At 35.4% G+C, this 22,466-nt stretch overlaps 1 protein-coding gene across 7 annotated transcripts in view; it reads right to left on the reverse strand.

Moving 5' to 3' along the window:
• PIBF1 (progesterone immunomodulatory binding factor 1) overlaps window positions 1–22,466 on the reverse strand; it is a 127,711-nt gene that overhangs the window by 14,383 nt on the left and 90,862 nt on the right. For all 7 annotated transcript variants that reach the window (XM_074564314.1, XM_074564284.1, XM_074564323.1 and 4 more), the window contains 2 exons: window positions 18,190–18,320; window positions 9,275–9,359 (listed from right to left, as the gene is read on the reverse strand). In XM_074564314.1, the coding sequence (XP_074420415.1) occupies window positions 9,275–9,359; window positions 18,190–18,320 (216 nt within the window). The remainder of the gene's footprint in view (window positions 1–9,274; window positions 9,360–18,189; window positions 18,321–22,466) is intronic.

A 22,466-nucleotide genomic window follows, 5' to 3' on the forward strand; every position in this document is an offset into this window, starting at 1 on the left:
TTCCTTCCCCTCTCTCCCAACAAAGCACTTTTCTCCTTTTATCCACTAAGCTTCCATCTCTGATTAAACACGTACTGCCCTCCCACTTCTGCCTCCAAAGCTTTTTATGAGCCTCTGAACTTCTCTCTACCTCTGTTTTTTGCAGATGGCAGCTGTTGCTACTCTCAGGGTTCCTAAATCCAACACATTGGCTTGCTGTCCTAGGTTACTTCTCGTCAGTCTTCTTCAGCATAACTTAATTACAGCTAAGGATAGTATTAGCCATACTTTAAAGTATGACTAATAACGAAATGCTGAACACTCATCTGGAATCCTCAAGGTCGTTGCTGAGATGGAATGAAACTGAGGGAGTAAAAAGTTTAGCAGTGAGGGGCATTCCCCAAGGGGAATACAAAAGTAAGAAAGACAAACATGAGAATACAGGAGTAACTGGTTACAGTACAGTAGAACAGAAATACTTTAGGAAACCTTGATTCTCCTCAAAAGAGGAAAAGAAGAATAAAATCACCTGTATTTTCTTTCACTTTTGTAGGCAAGATAATGGGATAACTATTCAGAAGTAACAGGGTTTTGTGCAGGATACTGGCATGAGATGAATATTTGCAAGCATAGAGACTACTAAATTCTCAGACTCTGGAAACATTAACATTTTGGAACAATGTCATGGAATTACAAACAGTTCTGATAATTCACGTGGCCATGTTTAACGTCCAACATTCATCTAGATTTATATAAATCTTTGGGAACCTTAGCTTGATCTTTTATAGAAGCTCTCTGAAAAACTCTTAAAGCCATTAACAAACTATGCATGTCCTAATAGGACTAATTAGTAGCTGTTCCTCCTGCTTGATCATGTGGACTTTCTCCAATCTTACACATGCTCGGAAAATGTATTTGGCAACCATTTATTAAAAAGGAATAAAACTCAGATTTTCTACATTTTAAAGATAATGAAATAACTATTTTCTGTTCTTAACTTCACCTTTCTCTCTCATTTCTTCTGTCTTTTTCTCTCTTCTTACTTACTACCTACACAATGCTGCCTTATGTTTATCACCTTTTTTTGCACCCCATCAGATCCTCTGTTTGCTTGGACAAAACAAGTTATGCTTTTAATCTCACTCATGTAAGAGCTCCAGCCTGCTGTGATTTTTTTTTTATTTTTCGGCTAGAGGAAAGAACTTTTTAAGAAGACTTTTTTTAAAGAACTAGCTGAAAATAAAGAATACTAGAATTCTGCAAAAGTAGCCAATGATAGCATCACGCAATCTAGATGTATCAGGACTGCTGAGCAGAAGAGTGCCAGCAGAGCTGGGGCACTGAACCCTGCCAACCTATACGGTATAAGCATTACCTTGCTCCCTGGCTCTGTTCTGGATGATTTCAACTAGCTGTCACCTAGATACAGTTCTAGGCACAGTTCGTTCCTCGGACTGCTCTCAAAAAGAAGGATGGGTGAAGTTGAACCAGATTTGTCTCCTTCGCTTCTGCATAGTTTCCCAATGCTCTCCCAGCTGGCTTTGCATACTCAAGCATGTCACATGCCTTCAAGTCATATTCAAACCTTACCTTATTTTGGATACTTTGGATTAAAACATAAAAATCCAACAGAAGTGACAGCTCAGTGTTAGTGCAACAGAACCATCACATGGGCCTAGAGGAGATTGTTGTGGACACGGCTAGCCTGGTCTGGAGCACAATAGCCGCAAGGGTTATGGTACCAATCTGGCTGTGCCACTAAGTTCCAAGAACAGGAAAAAGTCCCTGGCCTTTAATAGGACACATATGACTTCTAAAATAAAGACCCAAACTAAGAACCGTTATTCCAAAGCCTGCATGTAAAAATACAGGTGCATGCATATCGATTATGAAAACAAAATATAAAATATCCATTCTACAGTTCAAATAAGAAAAAAAAAATCACTAAATTTCATTTTTAAGGACTCGCAGGACTTCGGAAAATGGCCTTTTTCAGGAGATGCAGATTAAAAAAATGAATGTAAATTCTCAGAACGATACAAAGTGAAAACATGATTTGTTTGTGAAACTACTGCCAAATTACAATCAGGTCATAGATAAGATGACAGAGAATATAGTTAATTTGTGTCTAGTTAGGAAAAATAAACACTAAGGAGATTTTTTTTTTTCAGGCTTTTGAACTGAAACGTGTAAGGAAAGAAGAATGGCAGTGATTAAGATATTGTATTAGGACATATGAACTCTTAACCTCTACCACAAACTCTGGGGAGTTTTGGGCAAACCACCATTTCTTTCACTGCGGTTGTTGCTTCTGCAAAGCAGGGTTAATGATACTTTACTGCTTTAAATTGTGAGGATAATATTTGTGAGATGTTCAGTTACTGTGGTGAAAGCCAAATAACGAGTTACAAACAGGATTATTTTGACATATTGTTAAGAAAACCTGAAAACCTGGAAAAGGAGAAGAGATGTATGGTAGTGAAAGAAAAACAGTTGTACTCGTAAATGGTGAGTTATACATCAGATTTGGAAAGCTTTTGACCTGCCAATTGGAAAATAAGTTCAACATAACAGTCACTTAGGCAATTAACATGCTGATATTAACATGGTAGGCTATTCTCAGCAGAACAGCTTAGTAAGAATTTTTTATACTTCAATATGTTTTAAAAACAATGGGAGCTTGCAATGGCTAACCTAAGTAAATTTTAACCCAGCCTAGTCAAGATTCATACCAATTCAGGTACACATATTTAGACAGATTTATCACTCAATTCAATTAGAGCGACACAAAAATTTACTGACATAAGCTCACCTGATTCAAGTAAACAAACAGCAATCAAACTACATGTGTTTGTATCCATTTAACTGACTGATATCAAATAGGTTTATTTAGACTACTACTACACGTTTTCTGCTTTGTCCCATAGCAGATAGCCACAGCCTGGTTTCTGGTTGCTAACTGCACCCGAAGAGCTTTGGCGCAGCAACACATGAATGTGTCAATAAGGCAAGTGACTAGTTCAGCCAGTTTACATTCTATCACTTGTATGCACAGCTGCTAATGTACCACAAGCGCACAGATGTGTAAAGGAGATTAAATATCAGCAGGTTTTCACATCTTTTTAACCAGTATCTAATAGTCATGCGCTGATAACTAATCACGTCTGCATAAGCAATTGCTTTAGAGGAAATTAATGAGAATTATAAACAGCTGTCATTTGCACCATTTATGTCATAAATTTTACCCTTTTGTTTCTTACTACAGTAGTTTCACAATATCAGTTTTACTTTTATAGATTAAAATTTACTGTATTGCCAGAGTGCATTGCACACAGGTGATTTCAAGCAGTTTAAAAAAGGTAGCATAAATTAACTCCCTTATATTCATATAAAGTGAAACTGATCTTAGCACTTAGAGGAATACCTATTTAAAGCCTTCCATTTGTGTTTCTTACAACACTATATCATTTTTGTTTCTTTTCATGCCTCCTGGTGTACTTCTATTTAAAACATAAAAAGAACCCTTCCATTTGTTATACTTGCTCTGTTCCCTCCCAAAAAAACTTATTATGAACTCTACAATAAAAATATAAATAACAGTTTTTTAATTTTCAAGATTTTAGTCATTAGCTTCTACGCTCTGCACTTTGAGTCAGAAAAGCTAAAATAAATAGATTTAATTTTGCATTTTATTGGTTTTCTTCACTATGATATGTCTGCACCTTAAATATCTGAAGAAATAGTAAAATGCCATACATCAAAGCATAGCAAATTTATAACCTCTTAAATGTAACCTCAGAAAATGATTACTAAAACTTCTTGCCAAACATCTGAGTGCTGACAGACTGCCCTTCCAAGTTTTCATCTGAAGTCTGCAAGCCAATGGATAAAGTCTAAAATTGCACCTCTGATGTTCCAAAACACTAACAACTGCATCAAGCATGAAAGGCAATGGAAGGGCCAAGATCACAGAGCTCACGGTAAATATTTCTTTTAGTCAAAGGCTGACTGTTGGAAGGAAAAAGAAAACCACCAGAAACAGATAAAAGGAATCATGGATCAAGAGCTCCAGCTGAAAAGATGTAGTGGATTCATCCCAGTTAACTTTAGCACTTAACAGGGATCTGCACTTTGGTGCCTTTAAGTGATAGATTCCCATTATATGCACAAAAGGATGAAGTTTGGATGCAGATACAGGATGGCACAGAAGCTAGTGTGCAATACTCCACAGTTTTGGACACAAAATGCCCTCATTTTCCGAAGTAAGTAATATTGACATATAAAAATTTTTACTTGTGCTTTTCCTTGCTGGAACGTTTCCAAAGGCAATTCAAACTGCTAACCTAACAGAAAGCAATTCACTTTTGTGAATTTCACTTTTTTTTGGTCAGGTTAGGTTTCCGTTTAATGACCTGAATGGTCCCAGAGCAGCATTAGAGCAGGAGGAGGAGAGAGAAGGAGAATTGCGAGCAAAGAGGTAAAGTTATAGCTATTGGGTCAACTTGGACATAATGTATAATTTAATCTTGATTTATGCTTTGATGGAACGTGCTTCTTACTCATGCTCCCCTGACTATACAAAGATACGAGGGCAACAAGGGTCCACATTTGGGGGTAAAAGGTAAGTGCTGAAGTCAGTGTGGGAAGAATCAAGACCACAAGTCTTTCTTTTTGTATGTTAAAGATATAGGGTCAAAAGTGTAAAGTTCAGCTAATTAAAAAGAGAACACGGACTACAAATAATAATGCAAAAAAAATCTGGATTTGAAATATCCTTTTTTAAAAAAGCAAACACTGTTTACTAGAAGATTATTAACAGGAGATCCCATTGTTCCTCCAAACAATGTTTTAGGCTCTTCTGATGGATCTGGAAAAACAATTAAAAACCCTATTGGTTATCTAGACAACACATATAAAATTTCTTAGCCTGAAATCAGCTGAAAAATTTGGCTGTACTAACTGTACTTGCTATCATGCATAGAGAGGTTTACAAATGGCATCACAATACCGTGTACCCCAGTCCCTTCTGACAGCTCAAAGAGGGCAGCAGCATTGTGAAGGCTTTATTATGAACCTCTAAGAACGTAATCTCAGCATGAGACTGGATACCGATCATTCATGATAACGCCATTGAACTCCCTGTCAAATAGTGAAGTCTGCATTTATCCATATGAAGATAAGAAATTTCACCGTACCAGTTGATTCTGAATGATCTAAATGAGAAGCTAGATTGAAAAGTTTTCCATGTTTATTTACTAATTAATTCAGAAAAAAATGAAACAGAAGGTCAAGAAACGATCAAGAATTTTGGCCAAGAATATAGTCTAAAGAAAATAAAACTTCTATTTTTTTCCTGTACGGCCGCACCCAACCTTTTTAGAATATGTATAGTCAAATGACCAAATTTCACTTCAATTTCCCACAGCAAAATTTAATAATCGTCATCAAATTAGGCTAGTCTACATAATTTGAAATACTGAACTATTTTATTACATGAATATCGAGTGTCATTTTTTTTCCTGTAATAAAAGAGCTCACGTAAGAGCCCTATATGAATTCTTCCAAGATTAAGAATTTAATATTTGACTTCTTTATTCCAAAATTAAAATACATGAAAAGGGAAGAAAGATTAAGCATGAATATATTTTTTTTATTTAAAAAGTGTGTAAAATGCTGTAATTATCTCCAAAGCAAGCATTATGAATCCAGCCGATATCACAAGCAGATAAAAATAAAAACCCCAACGCCTCAAACTCTAACGTTTCATTAAAAACAGATAATACAGCCTGAGACCACACAGGCTGGAACACCTTAAGTCAAAACTGTATACTCACTGAAACATGTCGCTGTAAGACAGCATTAACATTTTTTTGGCATTTTGCTTGTACTTTTAACATACCTAAACTTCAATTTATGTTAACTATGAATATCTTGGATTTATCTATTGAAGAATTCCAATGTTTTTACTTGCAAACACGAGGGCAAGAAGGTAATTCCTAACAAGACATGACAGTTTAGTATGTGCAATGACTAAACAAGACTGATATTAATCATAGTACCTGATAGCGTGTACAGAACATATAAAACCATAATTCATATTTTTTTCAAATTGCATATATCCGTCTTACAGACTGCATGTTACTTTTATTTCAAAACACATACCTCATCTAAATGAAGTCAAGTCTTTATTAGCCCAAGATTAGAAAATTTGAATGCCTTTTTCTATTAGCAGGGAAATTGTGATGTTCTGCATATTTAATTTTTTTATTAAGATGGCAAAAAAAAAATGTAGTTGAAGACTAATTCACTGTAGACTAAGTTGCCCTAACCTGTAGAAAGATTTCAACACATGAGATAATTGTCCTTTAGAGAAATTCATAAACTGTGAAACTACTGGAGGAGGTCTGCATTAAAAGGAAAAAATAAAAGGCTGCATTAGAAATCAACAGAAATGACAAAAGTTAAACATACACACACACACATTGTTATTTTCACACATTTTCCTAAAACAACTCCAGCTTATTTTTTATTTCTTAGGGCTTTTTTGTTCCTTGTACTGACAGTTAATAATTTTCTTTCCCTGAACATGCAACTTCTAATGTTTCTTTTTCAGTATTTATATCCTTTTTTGCATAGGTGACTTGAACAAAACATTATCGTTGTTAGGTAAAACAATATGACTGATACAGTCTATTTTTAAAAGATATAAAAAGAAATTTGACAAAACGGTAATAATTTTGGAAATATTTGCTCAATTTCTTAACACCTAGGGTATGAGGAACATTCAAGATGGAGTCTGTTTCAGATTCAAGTATCTACTTTCTTTTTTCTAAAGTCTGCCTCACGCGGCTTTGCTTGCATTGTTGGCCACAGTCTGAAAGTTTTAAGCCGTGAAATGACACAAAGAAACAAACTGCTGCGTATCAGGAATAGTTTATGGGGTAGTCATAGAGGCTAAAGTTGTTTGGATGTAAACAATGTCACATAGCTTTGCAGTAGAAACATTATAGTTTTCTTACAAAACATTGTTAAATTTTGGCTTTATTTATCACTTTCTATTGATTGTAATCAGCTGCAATGCGCGTTGGCTGGAATGACAGTACTAAAACTAGGCGTCCAAGGTGTAACTACAGAACTACTTGGGAGCAGCACTACTTGGGAGAGAAGGAGTAGGAACAGGAAATTTTGAAAGAAAGTAATTTGAAATTAGCTTGCCAAAGGCCTGTCACATTAGAAATTCAGAAAATTCACTACATGTTTATACAATTTAGTCATGTTTCCTCAGAGTATTCTTCATATCGTTAACACAATGATATGATAATGCAGTAATATAATCAGGCTTATAAATTATCTAGAAATCCTTCAAGTGTTTTTCATTACATTAATAGAGTCCAGTGGGTTTCATATAAACAAAAAAAAAAAAATCACCATTAAAAAAGAAAAAAGCAAAACCAAATATAACCCAAACTAAACATTTGCCTTAGTCTCAGTCTTGAATTTGAAATTTAAATACACAATGTGGATACAGACATCAGAAATAAGAGCTACCAAATTACCACTTCTGGTGCACCTACAGATGATCCTGCCAGGTCAATGACACCTGCAGGTTACTATAGGGGAGCACGTTCAATTACTCTCTTCTGTAATTAGACTATTTCAATCTCTATGCATAGAGCTTCACAAGCACTACAATCAATTCAGAGCATTAAATGCAAAAACTGCTCTAGGAGGAAACTGCATCAGACAAACATGCAGTGTGATTCAGCATAGGAAGTAAACAACTTGTTTTCTTTTTAGTTTTATTTAAGGTGACTGTTTCGTATTTGACATCTGCACTCAGGAACAGAATTAGTACAGTTTTCACTTAAATTGAGGCCCACTTAGACTCAGCTGTCAGTGAAATTGTTTTGCTTCAGTTCTAACAAAAAAAGCGTTCGTAACTGGTCAGCAGAGACAAACTGGTTTGACCAATTCACAACATGGGGTTTGGTCTACTGATGGAATTTGGGAGAATAGCAAGAAGAAGAGATGCAGAAGAACAGTTTTGGAGGCGGAGTGAGAGGACTTCAAGAGGTGCTTGAATAGTCAGTTTTCTACAGGAATAAAGGTTTTAGAATGAGCGATGATGCAATGTCGGACTGGATAATTTAGGGGAGTTGCAGATTCCTTGAAAGCAATCTGCCCATCTCCTCTCTTCCCAGTCAGAGAACTGAAAGGTTTTTTTTCAGAGAACTATTGATATAATGACTCTTATGATGATTTTTCTAAACAGGTAACTGGCTATTTAGGTCCCGTCACTGTGTATATATAACTTGCGTTGTTTTTCCTCACATTCATAATTTTTTATTCACTAACGTTGTATTTTCTTTGCAAATCCTTGCCAAACCACTCAGCAACTCTGGAAGATCATTTAAGAGCTGCTCATGCTTAGCTTTTGGTTTTATATTTTCAGTATTCTGTTGCTTCAGCAAATTTTCCATATTACTACTCACCCTTTTTCAGATCATTTGTGTATGGGCTCCTTTGGTAAACTTCATTTATTTCTATCCTTTCTTTCAAACATTTAATCTGCGGAAAGATTTTCACTTGTACTCCATGACATGTTAGTCTCTTAAGATTGTCTACCGAGAAATCTTGACAAAAGCTTTTTAGGTATCCCCATATAGCGGATTTATGTCTAAATGGCAAAAGTTTGCATACTTTTAGATCTGAGAACGTACTCCAGAAGCACCCGTGCTTGGAGGAAACTCAGATGAGTACATAGAGAAGTACCCAAACTCTTCTCTGGATGAAATCTGTGTGAATACCTCCTGTTTACTCTTCCAAAATCCTATTTTAGAATTGAAAAGAATCTCAGATGTGTGTACTGGAAATGAATTGTGCCATGCTTTGTCCAGGTTTTTGGTCTCAGTGACTGGGGAGCAGGGAGAGATCCTGGGGCATACTGTGGCACATTGCAGGCCTTGCAGGTTACATGTGTAGCAACTTCATCACCTTTATCTAAATACTTGTTAAATGCTTGAAAACATTAAACAGTTTGCTGGGCATGTCTGTTGTATGCATAAGAAAAGAAAGAACAGTGAGTCTAAGTCAACAGAGAGAATTTAGCAACTGAGAGTACACCTGAAAGCCTCCTGGGTGCCCAACAAACACAATCACCTGTGTTTCCGAAAACTACACAGACAAAAAACCCCAACAAAATCAAACCCAAGTAAACCGATTTTTTTCCCCATCGTTGAAGGCCGAGAAGACAAAAAATGCACTTATGGTAGTAATGCTAAAACAGGAAGATTACCTCACGGTGATTTAGAAGTCTCTCCAGATCTGCTGCCATTTGATTCTTGACACGCAGCAAAGCTGTCTTTTCTTTATTTAAAAGACTGGTAGAAAGAGGATAGGAAATGCAGTAATAGCAACAGATAATCTCTTTTAATCTTGTATTCTGGCTGAAACATGCATTTTTCTAAAGCTAAATACTGGCAACAATGAAAATGTGCTCAAGTAATTGTATCAAATGATTCTTCACTGTGTTCAAGCGCTGGAATTTTTATAAATGAGCTGGAATGGACTGATACATAAAAATCTTATTTTAGTCAAACAAAAACTATTCAAAATCTTCATAAAATATGGGGGGGGGTTTGATTCTCTGAAGGGTACTTTAAATTATCACAATTTTCTATTATTATCTCTTGGTTTCTTCTCGGCAAAATGAACTCATTTTACAAGCAAAGTAAGGCTCCTAATATCTACACTTCGATGTCAAAATGTGTATGTATTTGTTGTATGCATCAGCACACGCTGTTCTCTCAGTATCACCTCTTTTGATACTACCGTATTTAGAAAACAACAAATACAAGGAAGAAAAACATCCAGCTCCCCCTTTTAGCTGTGTAATTTCTGCAGAAATTGCAAATGATTTTTTGCCATTTTTATTTCATATTTCAGGAGAATGCATAGGATCAAATTTGTCTTGTGAACCAAGTATGAAAACTGTTTTAGCACGAAGGCATGCTTTTATAGCACAATGTCAAGTTTAACTTCAATTGTTCTTCATTTTCTTAGTTACAGAAATGTTTTCTCAGTTATAGAATATGGACATTTGAAATGTTTAACTTACACATTCTGATTCTAGGCAGCAATTTTAATATAATTAAATGTATTTTCATATTTAGTCCCAACATCAGTTTCCAACAATAAACTTCAGGCTAACGCATACATAAATGCCACTATATAATCTAGTTTATTAAAATAGCCACAGAGATTTCCTTGGAAGACAAATGTTATATATGCTATTATCATGACTTAAGTAAATAGGCTATACAATATAAACTATAACATAAATTAACAACTATGCAAAATGCAGTTCTGCATATGGAGTGCAAATATGTAGTCCTGAATACAGGTCAGGAGTTCAAAAGCAAATATATTAAAATTTTATAAATGGAAGGGAGCAATTACGCACGTTGCAAACACATTATTTAATATTCCCAGAATTTAATCCAGAAATGATCAACAAAATAAATCAACCTTTTCTTTATTTGGTTGTGTATCATCCGCTTGTTTCAAATAAGCAACGTCATCCTTTGCCCCAGAGATTTTCTGGCAGTTCCTTGCAAGCTCAGTACTGTAAATTATGACTGTCAATTCCTTCTAGGCATTCATTAATTCTCAGAAAAATTGTATGCTTTGGCCAAATTGCTTAGTTGTCTATGTTACTTAAAAGGAAAGTAGTAACATTTATGAAAAACTACACGGATATTTTAATATTTCCAAGAGTTCTTCCTGTGACAATTTTAATCATGATGAAATTTGCTGTAATTTTTTTTTTTCTTCTGGGTTCATATGTTTTAACTTACTGATATGTCAGGCTTTCTTGCATTTCTGTATTTCCTAACAGCATAAACCAATCCTTTTAGGGAATGACTCAAAAACTTATTAGAGAAACAATAATAAAAGTTCCTTTATGCCTTAAATAGTGCACTGAATAAGCATAAACATCAGTGTTCGTGACTAAACCAGAAGTTCACGTTCAAGGTTCAGTTTCATCTACAGGACAGAATCTTTTCAAGTTATACTAGTTATGCCTTCTGAAACAATATGACATGACTGATCCATGTGGAGCAGTTCTAATTTTCTTTGCTTGTGGTCAAATGTAGGAATTAGACCGCTACGTCATTCAGTAGCACTTGATGTGTTTTCTGTCATCCATACGAATATACAATTACCAAGGCACATGCAGATTTCAGATTTAGTAGTTTTTCAATAGTTATGCTTTTTCATCATTGCAGATAGAAGGAAATAATTCATACTTCTGAAAGAACACTGCGAAAGAGGCATATATACATTTAACAGAGAGAGAAAGCAGCATTACCAGACATAATGTTAATAAATTCACACCTGTAATGACCAAGTAAAGCAGAAATTCCTTCAAAAGTTCAATTTTTGGAGGAAGACTGGCCATTTCAGCCCCTATTATGGAAACATTCTGAACAGGCTTCTCGGATAACAGCAGTTAAGGAGGTTCTAGATTTAAACTACCTGCATTTCCATCAAACAGTAGTTTAAACTAATCCAGTTTTAACTGGCAGTGTAACAAATCAGACAGCTTTACAGTTCACTTCAGGTGACCCCAGCAAAAACTGTTTCTGAAAGATCACCATTTCCTACTCACATACTGGTAACCCGCTCTTTACATTGGTACTAGAAAATTTCTGACCACACGCATATGCGTAGGCCACTTCACTGATCTGGATGGAAGCTGGAGGTTTTTTTAAAGGTTATTTTTCACATGGACCACCAAAACAACTTGATTTACCATGTACAGTGGAAACCCACAGCTGAAGGTAAGGATGAGACTGCTCCATTTGGTGACTGTGTGCCTCAACTGTCTTACTATGGTTCTGAAACCACAATCTATGAGACTAGACAAACCAGCTTCTCACATCTGAGCTCAAGGGTTGTAACTTCCATCTGAAGTGACAGGATCTTCTTGACTGTCTTTAACTAACCATACTTTTAAGTTTTAATGATAATAGACATGTATTAAAGTACTAGAGTACTAAACATTAAAACAAAGCTGCCAATGACTTGTTCTGGGGTGAAATCATGCGAACGCTTGTGAGAAAGGGACTGCGTTGAAATGATCTAATATCCCTGGAGTTATTTAACAAGACAAATGACTGTTTTTACACTGAAGGGCAAGTATAGACTGTGCTCTGCTCCACAGTCCTGGTCTCAGACTGCTCCGTCCTGAGTGTGGAGAAGGTGCCCTTTGTGATACATCATATAACTATGGTCCCAAAAGTGCAGGTTGGAGAATTAACTGAAAAGCACTGCAGCTCTTGCTCTTTCTGTGTGCCTGGCTTTCCAGAAGAACCCAAAATATCTGGGAGGAGATTCAGTTTCATTCCATCATGCTTTCAAAACCTAGCCAGGTATGAATCCAGGTACCAGGAATGCAGGACTTACCACGGAATACACTTGTCATATGCATACACATTGCTCACAGCAACCACTGGCTTGTTTTGTTTCACTTTACCCAGGTTCTAAAGCCAAGGTAGCTTGGATATCATAAATAAGACATTTTTAGGTGACTTGGTTTTTCTGGAGAATGGAGACTAACAATTCCCGGTCTCAGACACTTAAAGCCTTTTGAATTTGGGCAATTAAACCATCTTTTAAATCTCTGGACTAAATATACTAGCTACTATCCTGTTCAGAAGTTTCTATTATTAGATGTTCTGGATAATATGCTTACACAAATTTTCTTTTTAAGTCATGTAGTTAGAGAAGGAGGTATAAAAATCTGCAAATAAAAGTTCTTTAGAAGAGAGACTACATGAAAAATTTGTGATCTTTCATTGTGCAGCTAAATAACCACAGATCAGATTTTTAAAGGCATTTAGTAGGGCATTGCTTAATGATTTTAATTGGAGTACTTCAGGTGACTTAAAAACTCATCTGTGAAGTGTTCAAATTGAAAATAAATTACTTTTTCAAATTGTAAAAAAAAAAAAACAAACAACCCAAAAACCAAAAAACCCCAAACAGGTGTTTAAAAGTTGCAAGACAGGTCAGAAAACATTCATTTGTAGGAAAAAAAAAATATATATTTCTACTAATGGACCATTTCTCAGGTAAAACGCACTAGTGTTGGAATAGATGATGCATACTTCACAGAATGGTAACGTTCTCATAAAAAAACTCATTGCCCATTCTGTGATAGGGAAAAACTCAGCTAACGCTGTATGCTGAGCTTTATAATGTTTGGATGGCAATTAGAGAACCCAAAATGTTTAGGTAAGAAACATTTCAGTGCATAGCTTCTTAGTGAGCAAAATCCTTGTACTGCTTCTAGATTTGCTGCACAGTTAGGCTTTTGAGTGCTTTTGGGTAAGTGAACCACTTTTAAAACCAACCATGGTACTGAGAAATTTGAGTAACTACATTTAAAATAAATACCTGCTCTTTATGAATAAAGTCCTGTTTAATGTCTCCAGTTATTTATAAACCTAGATGTTTTTAGCAGAAAATTATGTAGTAAAACTACAATTACTTCACTACATACATAAGAATGAAATTCAGAGATTTGTTTTCCCACAGCATGACATAGTTACAAGGCATTTCTTTCCAAAAGGAGTGCTAAATGCGATGTTTTCTTTTCTGGTTAAAGAACTGTATGCTAGAGAGATTTCTTTATAGTAGGAAGGAGTCATCCTCATACATACCACTGCTGCTCTTAACCATCGCTATTTACGTTTATTAACGAGAGTGCTATGTGGACTGACATAAATGACAGGTTACTTAACAGAATATTTTGAGATATGTGGAGCACCTATAAATTCACCCTGCAGATGCCCTATCACTCAAGACCAGAGGTTTTGTATCTGAAGCCTATCTGCAGATGCATGGCTCAGTGCACAAGCACACGAGGTGTTCTGCTCCCAGGGCCAGCTTGGTTCTCTCCACAGCCAAGTGCCAGCAAAGCCTGCAGCCTGCCTGGGAGAATTCTTAGGGGATCGGAAGGAGACTGGTAGGGAACATACATGTGGGCAACATCTGGTAGAGCTTTGATTACCCCTAAACAACCTCTCCTTTTATCTTTGAGTGGTAATACACTTGTGCCTTCACACTGAATCTAAGCAGTAACATTACACACCTGTAATAACCTGGAGATGGGTCCCCAAGTTGTTCATGCAAATAACTAACAGCAATGACAGCTGCTCAGCTAAGCATTTACTCCAACCGCAATAGCTCTTGCAGCTCTTAGTGAAGGTATGGCTAAAGATCCCCAGATCTGTGTGAAAGGTGTTCAGAACACACTTCTCAACAAGCCACCAAAGCAGCTCCAGCTCTCGTGGAATATACCACTTTAAGGCCTTGATTCAGTCTGGTACCTATTTTGACTACGTCTCCTTTCAAAGAGAGGTTGGATGGGGCTTTCAGCAAGCTAATCTAGTGGAAGACATCCTTACCCATGGCAAGGGTGTTGGAGCTAGATGGTCTTTAAAGGTCCCTTACAACCCAAACCATTTTATGATTCTATGATTCAGTTTGACAGCTATTGATACAAGCAACCTTGATTACTATTTGAATAGTCCTTTCAAGTAAGGAAGACATTTTGATAGGGAGGGTCTGAAAGACAGACTTAGCTCTAGAGGTATAATGCTTAAGGATGAAGGCATGTAAGCTGCTCTGGTTAAAGTGAACTTTGAAGATCACATTGGAAGGAAACTTAGATGGATCTGCAGGACTTCTCAAGAGTATTGTATCAAAATGATCTTCCTGAATCTGTCCTACTCATCTTGTAGAAATAACTGCTGTTAGAAATGACACTTTCAGACAATGATGCAGTGCAGAGAATCCTGAGCATATCTGTTGCCTGTCAAGGGATCACATTATAAGTCACTTTAGGCCATTTTGCAAAAAATCGGTAAAAATATGGCACAAGAACACCCACAGCCCAAACTAAGGAGATGGCTGTCACAGATAGCCTTCCTCATAGTTGCCCTCCTCTTGTGCTGATTTCATCAAGACTGTCTATTTCATCACAGAATCAAAACCACATCCAACAGCAACCAACAGCCTTCTCAATAGACAAGGAAATACAAAGCACTGCAGAGGTTGCTGCAAAGGAATTATATGGTTGCAAGAAAGTACTGACTCATCCTGAGAAATCTGCTGGAACCTAACCAGCCTAGGAGTAAGTTCGTAGAAGAATATTGGCTGTCATCACTGTGGACAGAAGGCAATTAAGGATTAAGTTTAAAAAAGTAAATTCACTTGAAAATTAGTCCTTACTGATCCCTCCACTCTCAAGTTAAGTGAGAGGTGGTAGAGAATGCTGGCACTGATAACACAGATGTAACTGCTCTACTTAGGGAATTGATGATTTATACAACGCAGAAACATCTCTCTTGATGAGCAGATGAGGTAAAAAAACCAATATGAAAAGAACACTCCTCCACCATAGATTCTGTGCACTAAACACGAAGGAAGGAAAAGCATGATCAAGCATAACGTATCTGTGAGGATAAAACTAAGTATTCAGTCTTGATCGTCATGGTGCAGGCATATCAACATTATGTTAAATTGTCTACAAACTGGTACTCAAACACAAGGTTTAAAAAAAAAAATTCAAAAAAATCACTAGCATTTTTAAAGGTCTGTCTGGAAACAAGAGTTTGAACATTATTTTTCCATTAGCTGGTACTTGTGAAATTGCTTTCTAGAAATAAAACTAATGCATATATTGCATGTAAAATTTTAAAGAATAATAACGTACTTTGTGTAACTGCAGCACAAATTAAACCTCAATTTAAAAAGGCTACTGCAGAGCTGCAGTATTAGCTATTAATTATAGGTAATGGTTGAAAAAAATATTTCATTTTTAAATGGCTTTACAAATATTAACTTTTTCCCTTAGCTCTGAGATACAGAGAAACCGAGCCTCATAAACCATGTTTAGTGTTTTCACTATTACTTTTCTAATAGCGCCAATATTATCTGCAGAAATTTAGGGCCCTCCTTGAGGAGCACTAATTCTCTACTCATCCTCTCAAAAATATTCCACACACAAACCAACAAAATGCTGTTTAATGAACTAAGAAAGACAGCTAGGAATAATGATCTAAATCTTTTGATCCTGCAGAGCTTTACTTGGCATATATTTGGTAGGGATTATCATTAATTTACTTAAATCCCGTTCTGATTCAGTTCTGGAATAGCTGGGAGCTAGACTGGTCCACAAAGTAATCTGAAATCACCTAAAGGATATTTTAATTTAAAACCATCATCAGCAGATTCCACAAGGCTATCCTCATGACAAAAGATTGCTGGAATGTAATGGTTCTCTGGTTAGAAACCCCTTCCTCTAACCTTCTTCTCACTTATGGGAAAGCAAAGAACCAACATTATCAATTTTATACCAGATTATGGTTTCTCCTGTGCTCCAGGGAACATCAGCTAACAATTTAGGACATTTGTTTTAAATGTGGAGTTACGAATAGCGAAATTAGGGACTACTGGTAAGTACCAAAAGCCCTAAACCAGGCTGTTTCCAAGTATTTCACTGGTTTATGAAACTGTAGAAAAGTTGAGGCAAACTTGTGATAAGGGAATAATTATTTTTAGTTTACAAGGAATATTGGAAACTACATGAAAAAACTTCTTACCAAAACATTTGATGTGCAAAGTAAGCGTTACTTATTTGCTACAAAACCATTAAGGATAAAAATATTTTTTGTCAGACCACACTTTCATTTACAGAAACATGGACTAGTGGTGAGCACACCCCCGCTCACCACAGTAGAGTGCTGGTATGTTTACCATGAATGCCTGCACTGTGGTGCAGATCCCTTTTCTTCCTTAACCTCAGGCACTTTAAGATGCCAAAAATTCCCTTTATAGTTAATGGAGAGTAACAGGCATCTCCAGCAAATGACTCACTCCATCCAAAATCTGAATTGCTTTTTGGAGATGCCACTTCCGCCATGAACTACTAAGGAAAGCTGACATGACTAAGTTCCTAATTTAAGTGCCTTAAATTGTAGGCTAAATTTAGGAAGAATATCTGGGCATACAGATTATTTGTAATGAGCCATAAAAATTCAAGAGAATCAATGTTAATAACGCATTTAAGTTCCTATATATTTCAATGGCATGAAAGATACACTTTCAGAAATGACCTCACCTATCGACTCCCTTTTTTTCCTTGCTTTTGAGAGACTTTTGGACAACTATGTGAATAATGGAAGACATTTTCATGCTACCATAATCTGAAAATTTAATTTGCTAGTGATCAATTCTTTGACAATTTTATTCACAGTTGGAAAGTAAGATCCTGCCTATATAGAGAACGTTATAATTTTTCATCTCCTGGAAAAATATAATTTAACTTTGAAGTTTTTCTTACAATACATCAAGTTAGGAAAATATGTTTTCCTAACATATTTATGTTGCGTGTACCTAACATATTTATGTTATGCGTGTGGATATATGTGGAACATATATCCAAAAAAAAAATTCCAAACACCTGGTTCTGGAATAAGAAAAGGTCTATTCTTACTGAATCAAAGTTAAGACAAGTGAAGGATATCTTGTCAGAAAGTATGAATTAATATTTCAGTTTATTTATAAATGTATTGATTTATGTATAGATTTACTTGGATAATAAGCATTTTAGGTATTCCTCAAGGCGTAACAAATACTATCCCATACCATCAAAATAGATACATACGTAAGACAGTATGCAGGTTCGAAGTTGCTCGGTGGTCTGCGAGTTCCGACAGCTGGATATAACAGCAAATCAGAGTCTCCACTAGAGAAAGTCTGCTCTAGTTCTGCCCGAAATATCCTTTGCTGGTGGACTAGTCGTATTATTTTTCTCTGACTTTATTTCTTTATTTTTACTTTTGTACATCTGGTGTGTCATTCTTTCCTTTTACTCTTCTGAACTTTCCTCTACTTCATGAGAGCTCTTCTCAACTCGAAACTCACTTTAAACCCAACTGTCGTTCCTCCTTTTCCAAACCTAAAACCTATTTTTCTGACAGTATGAGAAATGACAGATGCTAGAGTTCCAGCATAACGACTGGACTTAGTCAATGACGGATTGTCAACACTGGCCAATAACGATATGGCTTTCTAATGATAAAACACATAAATGATTGTACTTTCAGTTTAAAATAAAGACACAGTGATTTTAATTACCTGACATCTTTTTCAAGTTGTGCAATATGTTCTTTCTGTAGACTTATTTGCGAATCTCTCTGTTGCACGGTTTCAATGAGGTATTTATATGGCTGTTGTACTTGACTCAACAAAGAATTTGCTCTGTCAAGCTGGAAAAAAAAAAGAAGTATTACTGTTTACTGTTATAGATTTTATAATTTCTGAAGCACAATTACTTGTTTATGATTGAATTTTTATTGTATATTATGGATTATTATCAATTGCATAACAATACAAAACCCCAAACTGTTATTTCACAAACAAATCTGAAACAAATGACCCTCAAATTACTATCTACTACGTTATCCTCTAAATTTTCTGTTCTAATTGTATGGTATTTTCACTGCAATCATGATACTGCTCTCTACACTTCCCTAATCTGCATTTTCAAGAGTTTTAATGTAACAGCTTCCACTGACGATAAAAAATGAGTATAGACAAGGCCTCTGTTTGGTGACAAGTGACTTTTTAAAAACAGTGTATTATTACAATTTAAACACAAATCTAAACACAAACACGGTAGTAATGGAAGAAAAGTCTCCTTTCCTCTAATCAATTACTGTATATGAACAGTGAAATCCAACAGGACGTTTACAAGAGTAGTATAAAATAACTGTCATACCCATAAGTAAGAAATAAACCTTTCTAGCCATATTCCCTGAACAAAGTAGGATCACTAGGTCTAAAAAGCTTGCATGATATAGCTTGCATCTTGAGCAATAAAACAATGTCATTCACTGAAATATGTACAGAATTAAGATCCCGCATCAATATTTAGCAGTTTCAGCAGCTGGAGTACCTACAAGTCAAGAATACCAACTAGATTCTTTAAAATATAAATTAAACTATTTTAAAGTTTAGATACAAACAGGTCTAATGGAATAAATTCAATGGAAAATGGTTAAGCTTTCCAATTAGTTTATAAAATTTCTGAATAGTTTAAACAATCTGCATTTGCCAAAATTAGACTCAGAAGCCAGTTGTCCTATTTTGTGTTGTTCCAAGGAAGCAGGGGGGAAAAAACCTAACCCTTCCTATAGACCTAGCTTATTTAAACAGTATTTCAGGACTTTCCTAAAATCAGATTTTTCTACTCACAATTTTCAAAACATGAGACTGTTTCTCTGATTCCATTACATGTTTATTGCAGTTTTACTTCTGCCCTCTATACTCTGTCAAATGTGCAAAGAACTTATAATGTAATGGTTCACATTTATTAAAAAACAGAATATAGACAAAATTTTGCTTGCTCACCTTACTGGCCTTACTAAAAGGGGAGTTTACCTCATATTTTAAAAAGTTAAATGAGAGACAATAACATTGCTATACTTTAAATTAATGCAAATCCTTAAGTATTATTTAAATACATTAGTTCCTTCAGGAAATACCTATTCTATTTCACAGTGAAATCCCAAGTTTATTGTAGAGAAGTCATAAAAAAAAGGCAATCATCTTCTTGAAGAAACTAATTATCTTCAATAAATTGATAAGCAATTAAAAAACCTATTATTTTTCTAAAAGTACAAGTTATCAAAAAAGGTCCCTTTCAGGAAGACAGTAGAGAGTCTTTACATGACAAACAGGTAATTCCAAGATATAGAGTACTAATATCTAGGATGGTATAAAAATTGCAGTATAAAACCTTGACGCCGACATTATAGGACAAGATTAATCCAACCGATCTTGTTTGGAATCCTCTTCTTGAGCCTAAGAACTTTCAAAGGATGCTATCACCACAGTGTGAAGTTCCGCATTGTTCTCACTGATAAGAATGCAAGTACTTCAGTGGGAAAGGACAACTGAGGTATTGTAAACTTGGGCTGATGCTGCTAAATCATCTGTTAATTTGCTAACTTTACCAGCTAAAAAGCATGTTGCTGGTAAGAAAAAGGCTATCCATTCCCTCTCCATGGTGGTGCTTTGCTGCCTGTTTGATACTATAAATTTAAAAGAGGTTGTCATTAAATAGTAACCAATTAAGCATTAAATGCATTTAATGGATCAATTTTATTAATATAAACAAACGTATTAAGCATTATCCTTGAGCAAAGGCATTATTTTTTGTAAGCAACCTTGATTTCTTTCCATCTTAATATACAAGAATTATGAAAGTATTTCTGTGTAATTCTTTTAAGTGATAAATCTACTACCTTGCAATTGGACATTTATTATTTATCCTTGAATGGGCATCTTTATGAAGCTGAAGGATTTCATCATTGATCAGCTTGATCTATACTCTGTCTTTCAGAGAGAGATGTCAACCTGCTTTTAGTAAAAATGTTTCAATCAAGGCATACAAAAAGCACAAATACGATGTCATGATGAAGACTCGAAAAAGTCATTCAGCAGCAAGCCAAATACATCAGTTTAGTAAATTTCTTTATTTAGGGTATCACTTTTACTGTGTACTGACTCAGAATTTGCTTTTTAAGTCACCCAAAGACCATATTAGCCTTCTAGACACAAGAGACTGTCAATCCATCAGTTCTGGCACTGTTGTGCAAAACCTCTGCCAGGTGAATTTATTCCAAAATTTAAACTGGACACTAAACGTAGTAATTGCAGTACTTGCAGAAGCTGATATATATCCTTCCACTTACTTCAACTGAGATTATTATGAAGTGAGATGTAGAGGCAATAAACTGATTATCACTACCTGAGGATCTTTCTTGGATCAGGTCATAAGAATTCCTTTATTCTGTTTGTCCTAGACATGGCCTAGACAATCTTCTGTAGTATGAAATAAGTCTCAATACCTACTTTAACATTGCAGGTCTGTGCTATAGAAAGCAACAAAAAGAGGACTTTAAGGGAAAATTATTTTCTAACATTGTATCACAGACCTGAAAATAGATAGGATCCTGCAGTTAAATAAAGCCCGACAAACTATAATGGGACTAACTGAAGACTGATCAGTTTTTTCAGCAGCTGAGCTTTTTCATAGGGTTCCAACTTTCAAGCAAGCACATTATATCAGACATCCATCAAATGAACGAAATTATGGAGAAATCCGTATTTTGTTCTTGGTAATGCTGGACTTCCCCAGAAGATCAATATGGTTCCTTTCTACAGAACTCAACAATTGGTTGAGGACAGTTCAAAAAACGAATCTTAGAAAGGGCATCCATTGTAGTTATTGCAATCTTTTTATTTTCCTCCCTCCTTTAAAGAGCTTAAAAAAAGTTCTATCATAAATACTGTGGTGAAATACCAGTATTTAATCCAAATTCGAAAGAAAAGTTGGTCCAATCACTTTGGCATCAACTGTCAATCCACGTTCACGATTTCATCTAGATGACTGAACAAAATGTCAACCAAAAGAATAAAAATGGGCTACCTGAGTATGCTGTAAGCCAGAGACAGGGTCTCTGGTTTCCTCTTAAAAAAAATAATAAAAAAATACTAAAAAAAAGACAGACAATAGCTTGGAGTAAAAATCTATCTTGGCCCAGGGGATGCAATAAAGACAGCAAACAGAAGTTCAAGAACTTAAACTATATAAAGATAACAGATAGCAATCAGTATAAAACATGAAATACTGACAATTTACAGGAGGAGCTACAACTTCAAGGGGAAAGTTGATACTAGCAGATACTCTTAGAACAAAAAAAATGGGAGCAAATAAATCCTATAAACAGTACAACCCATTATGTCAGAGATACAGTAAAACTGTATATAATGCTGAAGAAAACACAGAAGTTTTCATTAAAATTTTTTGCTCTCTGCATGAAAAAGAGTCAGATGATCAGCTTGTATAACATTAGAATGATGAACTGTTTTCCAGTTTACTAATAACAACTGTAAACTCTTCATGCACATATTGAAGGATGGCAAGCAGAATGGCTTAAGTAATGGTTATCAAAAAAAAATGGCCTAGAACCATATGCAAAATTAAAAAAAAAAAAAAAAAAAAAGAAGAAAGAAATCTGGTGAAGCATTCAGACCTGACTGCCAGACATGAGTTTAACAGATAGCAGGTCTTAAAAGGTTTTATTTAACTTTATGAGTTTGATGTTAACAGGTTTCGTAGCTGTGCCTTAGTTATCTGCAAGACATTTAACTTTGTACTGGATGGCATTTGATTTAAACTATACAATTATGTGATAAAAGATCAAGAAAGGGCTACATGACATCTCATGGAAGAATAAAAATGAGGTGAAGATGTTCTAGGGGAATTTTGCAAGAGTTTGAACTATAGTCTCTGGTACTGAATCTTTCATCAGTGATCTAGAAGCAAAGATAAACCCACTGTAGAT

Source organism: Larus michahellis, chromosome 1 (assembly GCF_964199755.1).
Source record: "Larus michahellis chromosome 1, bLarMic1.1, whole genome shotgun sequence".
Lineage (NCBI taxonomy): Eukaryota > Metazoa > Chordata > Aves > Charadriiformes > Laridae > Larus > Larus michahellis.